Consider the following 6,714-nt stretch of genomic DNA (forward strand, 5'->3'; position numbering starts at 1 on the left):
CGGCGATATTACCATAATCTAATAAATCCCCGAGCGGATGGAAGACAAAAGGTGTGTGCTTGAGGAGAACGAGAGAGAGAGAGAGAGACAGAGACAGAGAGAGGGAGAGAGGGAGAGAGGGAGAGAGAGAATAAAAGGCGAGATGAAAGAAAAAGGAATGCGAGCGGGCGGGGTAGAGAGGAAGATTTATTCAAATGAAATCACCTCGGCAAGACGCCTCGCGGCGGCCCCATGAGCCGGGCCATGAGCCGCGAGCCCCGCAGGGAGCGGACTGCCAACTAATTGCTCGGCCCATGGCGTTTGTTATCACGGTTATCATCCAAAAGTGTTGTTGTTGTTGACGTTCCGGTCGGGTTTGCACTGCGCCCTTTAGGTCCCGTGCGCCACGAACTACTCACCCATTCTGCATGTGCCACGGGCAATCCCGCGTACCTCGGGACAAAAACCAAACCACTCCTATCCCATGGTGTAAAATTACGCCGACCATAAAGGGGGGAGGGGGTAGCATAACGCAAAATGCGAAATAAAATATGAAAAATGTTCCGCAGCAGATGTATGTGGTTATCTATTGGACGCTTTGAGCAAAGTGTGCATAACAGGGGCCTGTGTAAGACGCCTGCTGCGTCCTCTTTGCCCCGGCGCTCCCTTGCGGTCTGTGGGTTTCTCGTAATAGGCGGAGCCGGAGCCGCAGCGCCATCGCGCGCGTCGCTACACACAACACAAAACCACTAACGACATTACACGACTTTCCTTCCAATTTTTTTTTCTCTCCTCGTCGTCCGCTTGCCACAAGGATGGTGGTGGTGGGAAGGACCGCTTTCCCTTTTAGGCAAAAATGTTTAAGCAAAAATATGGCAGAAAAGTGGCGGGCGCTTTGGAGCGTGCGAGCTGTGCACAACAACGGGGGATGCCGCCGGTTGTGCTGCTGCTGTGGCTGATGCACTGAGAAATTTTTTTCCTGCCGGGCACTAGACGGTCGTCGATGCGTCCTACTTTGTTCCTGGCACAAAAAAGCTACTTCCGGCCACTCAAATTATTGTGCGTGGCAACAAAATTTTGAAGCTCTGCAGCAAAACTTTGGTGCCAAGGACAAAACTCTTTAGTGCGTCCAAACTTTCGGTCTCCGGACAAAATGTTTAGTGCTCAGGACCAAAAAAAATTCTCAGTGCGCTGGTGGGTCGCGCAGGCGAGCAGTTGCCCCACAGGGAGATGCCGTCTACCGTGTCGTCTGGCGTCGTGTCGTGTCGTGTTGTGTCGCTCTGCGGTGGGCGGCGGGTATCTCGGCATCAATGCAGACAGCAGTCAGATAAATTACTGTGCAAATAAACAGCCCTCGCATACCGTGACCCAGCAGCGGGCGCCAGCCAGTTCCTCTTTATCCGCAACATGATTTATCGGCGAGTTTGGCGGGGCGGGCCGGGGGACCTTTCATTTTTCATCCTGAGCTGCTGCTGCTGCTGTTGCTGCTGCCGCCGCCGCCGCGGCTGCTGCGGGCGCCTCGACGACACGATGATGGAATCGGTTTCATTTAAGCGGCACTCCAGCATATTTAGCGGAAGTCTGGGCCGCTCCTTAGGGGCTGCTCGAAGGGCCTAGCAGCTTAAATTTGTGATAAAAATTTTGCAAAGTTTTTGACGTTATTGTTGTTGTTTTTATCGTGTTTTAAAACGTCTCATTTCTCCGTTATTTTGCAGTGCCAACTGAGCCGCCGACTAATATCGACGCCATCCTCATCAACTCCACCGTCGTCTACATCAAGTGGGACCCCCCACCGGCCGGCAGCGTCAACGGGGAGCTCGCCGTCTACCAGGTGAGTTCGTGGAGGCAGCGATGGACTAGGGGGAGAACAACTAAGAACGCGCATCCCGTGTGCGGCGTATGCGTGTGTGGGAGGGGAGGGGGCACTGAAGGGGAGGGAGGGCTTCATTAATTATAGAGGGAGGACTTTCACATTCCCCTTGCCTTGCCGTTGGTCGGGGTTTGGGCTCAAACGGGCCCTCTCGCAACTTACACATTACCGAACTCAACTTGGCGCCTGGGGTGGCACGGCGCGGGGCCGTCAGCGGACGAGGCGGGGCGGGGCGGGGAGCTGCAGGCTAGCAGCAGCAGAGTAGCGCCACAGTGAGTGGACATCCCCCCCCCTCTCTATCGACTTCTGTGTGCGTTTCTGCTGCGACCAGTGGGCCGGAAGGTTGCGCATGGCAAACCAAAACTGTGTAGCAGCAGCAGCGGTGGTGGCTGGGTTGTGCCACGGTCAGTTTCGCCCCCCTTTACCCTTTCTCTCCGTTCGTGTCCCTGTCTCTCTCTCTCCCTCGCTCGTCCCCATCCCCGTTTCGTCCTGCTATGGCTAACCCCGGCCGACCAGCCCGAGCCGTGCAATGAATCAGTATTAAACTTACATAGAAAGGAGGGCGAGCGCTCGTATCGCACTCGCCCCTCTCCTTCCCTTCTTCCTTTCTTTTTTTTAACCCCCTCGCTCGCTCTCGGCTATCTCTCTCTCTCTCGCTCCCTCCATGTCTCGCTCTCTGCTCGCCCCACAGTCAGGAGCAGGCCGCCGGTGACGCCAAAGCCTGAAGAATGGCCGGTTTTAATTCGCGTGCGGTTTCTTGCGCGGCCCCCAGCCGCCCGGGGGCGCGTCGGCCGTGTCGACTGTCCTGTCCCTGTATAAGTACTCTTGACTTATACGCGCTGTCGGCGGCAGGGACCCCCGCTCGAGTCGCGGCGCCCCGCCCCCCAGCGGGCTCTGCTTCAACAGTCACCCATTGAGCCATCCAATAAACAAGCCGTAAATAAACACATGATGATTTACTTATTTAGCCTGTGTACTGTTAACCACGATACCGTTAAAGTTTGAGCCTTCCATTATACTTCCTTTTATTCTCGTACTTCATATTTGTCACACACAACTTGCCTGCAACCCCTCGAAAATATTACTTAAAGGGGTGAGCAAAATAAAGTTTGTCTGCAACGTTAAACATTTTTTTTTTTTTTTTGAGGGGTTGCCAGCGTGTTGGCTTTCGTGTTGTTCTCCAATCCTCGACCCCCTCCCCCCCTTTTCCAACCTCCCTTTCCTTCTCTCCAGTCTCCGCGACGGTGGCGATTATCAGACTCTGGCCGTAAATAACTCCTCGTTGTCAAACAGAGCAGGGGGCGGGCCGGGGCCTCGGCCGGGCCGGAGATCTAAGGGCGTAAGTGCCGTGCAGACGGAAAGGGAAAGGCTGAGTGGCTCGCTCGCTCCGCACCCGCACCACGCGTTTTTAGTCCCGGACGCGCCTCTGCTGTGAGTGAGCGAACGGGAAAGGAGAGAGAGAGAATGAGAGAGCGAGCGAGCCGGCTGGAACGTTGGGTGACAGAGAGGCAGCCAGTCACTCGCCTCGTCTGCTCGCCCACCCGGCCAGACTCCCCCATTAGTGAGATAGATTTTCGGTTCCTTCAATTTGTCGCGAGCGCTGTATCCTCGCTCTTCTCGCTCTCTGCCCCGTCCGTCGAGCACGGCCCTGCCGAGTGCCGAGTCTTAAGTATTTTTGACGCTCACAGCTGCAACGGGTGGAGTGGGCAAAGTTTCAGGTGCTTCTCAGTGTAGATCCCCTCTATTACGTGGCCACGAACTCTACGCGTGTGAGACGCACTCTAGCCGGTGCTTGTCTTTTTCTGCCATCCACTCTTAATTATTTTTATATCCAGCGCCTGGCTTGGCCTCCAGTGTGTCCCCTCGTGGCGAGTTGTGTGTGTATGTGAGGGAAAGGGGGGCGTTCGTGTGTCGTCTTTTTGTTGGGATCCGTGTGGGACACTCACCCTCCCGGGCTGCGACCACGCCACACACGCCGCGCGCTGGCAGTTAATACCTCCAGTGTGTGTAAGAGAGGGAGAGAGATGCATACACGAGTGTGTTTTATCCGGTACGCCCTCTTTTAATTTTCCACGAATACCTAAGCCACATCTACGCGGGCACTCTCGACCAACGACGCGCAAACCTTTATCCTCTCTCTCGCTCTCTGTCTCCCTCTCCGTGCGTGTGAGTCTGTGTAACTCTCTTTCGCTCTCTCTCGCTTGCTCTCTCTCTTGCTCTCGCTTGCTCTCTCTTGCTCGCTCTCTTTCTTGCTCTCTTTCTCGCTCTCTTTCTCTCTCGCTCTCTCTTGCTTTCTCTTATTTTCTCTCGCTCTCTCTCTCTCTCTCTCTCTGTCGCTCCCTCTTTGTGTGTGTCGATGAGTACGCGCCCGTGTCGCGTCTCCTCGCCTGCTTTCATTAATTACAGGGCAAACACCGCCACTGACTCCCCCGCGCCCGCCCTGCACGCTCCGCGCGCTCTCCACCTCCGCCAGGGAGGAGTTTTGACCAACAGGGGACATCAGTAGCAGCTCCACTCCATCTACCCCCTCCTCTCTCTCTCTCTCTCGTTGTCCGCTGCTGCAGCGCGGGGTGAGGTGGGGGAGGCGGGGGCAGCAGGACGCATGTGTTGGACGTCGGGCGTCATCGCATTGTAGCGCCTCTTGAGCTCCGTGATGGATGGGGCTGTGCCGTCCTCTCGAGGAGTGGGGGGGATGGAGGGGGTGGAGAAAGGCCGACTGGCCAGAGAGAGAGAGAGAGAGAGAGAGAGGGAGGGAGAGAGAGAGAGGGGGAGAGAGAGGGAGAGACTGACATGAGAGGGAGGGGAGGAAAGGCGACATTGGCATAACAGTGGCAGAGGCTGTTCAAGAGCTCCTTCTTGCAGCGGCCGTGGCGGCGGAAGCATAGCATCTGCCTAAGTAACGGCAGCATGCTTCCATGGGCAGTGGCAGAGAGAGGGAGAGAGAGAGAGAAAGAGAGAGGGAAGGAGGGAGAGGGGGAGAAAGAGAGAGAGGCGGGGCGGAGAAGGTGGAGAGAGAGAGTGAGAGTGAGGAGGAGAGAAAGAAAGAGACGGGACACGAGAATGACAGAGCGAGGGGGGAATGTGACACGGATGAAAAGAAGGGCGCGTGTGTGTGCTCCGCAGAGGCGGGCTGGATAAGGCGTGGGGCGGAGCGGCGGTCGCAGTGGAGATAGAGAGGAGGAGGAAGAGGAGCTGAGGCAGCTTGGCGAAAATGAAAAGAGTGGGAGTGGCAGTAAAGAAATTTCACTGCACACAAGGTGAAAGGGGACCCGCGGCTACGGCGGGACGGGAGCACTCGCGGACCTGGGCGAGAGAGCGAAAGGGACTATGGATGGAAAAAGAGCGAGCAGAGAGACAGAGATAGACAGCGGGGACAAAAGGAGAGTGGGAGATGGCGTGTAATGTTGCTGATGTTTCTTTTCCAAGAGTGGCCCGCCTGACCCGGGCGGACAAGCCGGTCATTAGTGTGTGTGTGTGTGTGTGTGTGTGCGAGAGAGAGAGAGAGAGAGAGAGAGAGAGAGAGAGAGAGAGAGAAGAGGGGGGATGGAGGGGGAGTTATGTGTGTGTGTTGGAGGGAGAGGGATTTAGGGAAGGGGAGGGGGAGAGGGAGAGACAGGACAGAGCGTTTGTGTGAGTACGTGCAAAAAGGGGAAGGGGGCAAAAGGGTCTGTAGGGTTAAAAGTTGAAAGAGAGCTGTTCTGCGGTGCTGCTGCTTGCTGCTGCCCGCCGGCGCTGCTCCGGGCGGCCCACGGGCGCCCGCGAGGTAGGCAGCCGGGGAGGATGAACGCACCGCAGCTCCCACGTTGCCTACCTCGCGGGCGGTGGAGTGCGCCGCGCACTGCAGTGTGCCACACAGGCCCGAGCATTCTTTATCTCTCTCTTTCTCTCAGTCTTTCTTCCGCATTATTACGCACACATTTCTCTCCCTTTTTTGCTCTGTCTCTGTCCTCCTATGCGGCAGGTGCAGCGGATGTACATATTTTGTGTCGCCACGAAATAATAATGCTCTCCGCAGTAATTCTCCGGTGTTTATCCTCTCGTGAGCCGTGCTGGATGAGGGTGGAAGGGCCTCTACCTGGGTGCGGTGAATTTTTTTGATGACACTTGAACATTTCAAAATGGGAGCAAAATCTTACTCTAGTGTAACTGTGAGATTGGGTTTGGTTTGTAAAAATGCCAGATGGGACGTGAGGTTTGTGAAAATTTCAGATTTGGTTGGGTTCTTGTTCGAACAACATATACCCTCTAAATGGGAAAGGACAACAATTTTTTATCGAGCGAGAATGCGATCTTACGCCCATCTACAAAAGATGCTAATTTGACACAAAAAAGTTATCTGTACGTATTGAGGCTAGGTACAAATTGTAACTGTCTACGTACAATAAATTTGCATCTAATAGAGATGTGCTCAACGTATCCTCGCCGGAAAATTGACCTCTTTCCAATTTAGAGTGTAGCTTGTTTCATGTGTCACGATTGTACTGTTGTAAAAAGAAAGTTTGTATGAAAATGCATTCCTCTATGGTTGACAAAGGGCAAGATTGTTGCGGTGGCCGTCGCCTATTGCGTTCCATGGCGAGGTATAAACGGGATTACTGTGCGAGAGAAGAGGCCGAGGGACGAGTGGGGTTGGTAAGGGGGGGAGGGGGGTCGGGGAGCGGAGAGGAGTGGGCGACGGTGGTCAATCTATGAAAGGGAACCGCAAATGTCAGAGACGAGCGGCCGGGCGGGGCAGCCAAGGCCGGACTGGACGCTCCCGGGTACACCACACCGTCAATAATTTTGGGGTCAGCTGGAATGCGGTGAGAGGGGGGTGGGGGAAGGGAAAGAGAGGTGGTGGCAGCAACGCGTGGGTCAGGGGGTGG

At 55.3% G+C, this 6,714-nt stretch overlaps 1 protein-coding gene across 1 annotated transcript in view; it reads left to right on the plus strand.

The window, feature by feature from the left end:
• LOC113202107 (protein sax-3-like) overlaps positions 1-6,714 on the plus strand; it is a 125,011-nt gene that overhangs the window by 113,644 nt on the left and 4,653 nt on the right. The window contains exon 13 of the mRNA XM_052265686.1: positions 1,695-1,886. Within this exon, the coding sequence (XP_052121646.1) occupies positions 1,695-1,886 (192 nt within the window). The remainder of the gene's footprint in view (positions 1-1,694; positions 1,887-6,714) is intronic.

This window comes from Frankliniella occidentalis, unplaced genomic scaffold (genome assembly GCF_000697945.3).
Source record: "Frankliniella occidentalis isolate FOCC.00 unplaced genomic scaffold, Focc_3.1 Scaffold29, whole genome shotgun sequence".
NCBI lineage: Eukaryota > Metazoa > Arthropoda > Insecta > Thysanoptera > Thripidae > Frankliniella > Frankliniella occidentalis.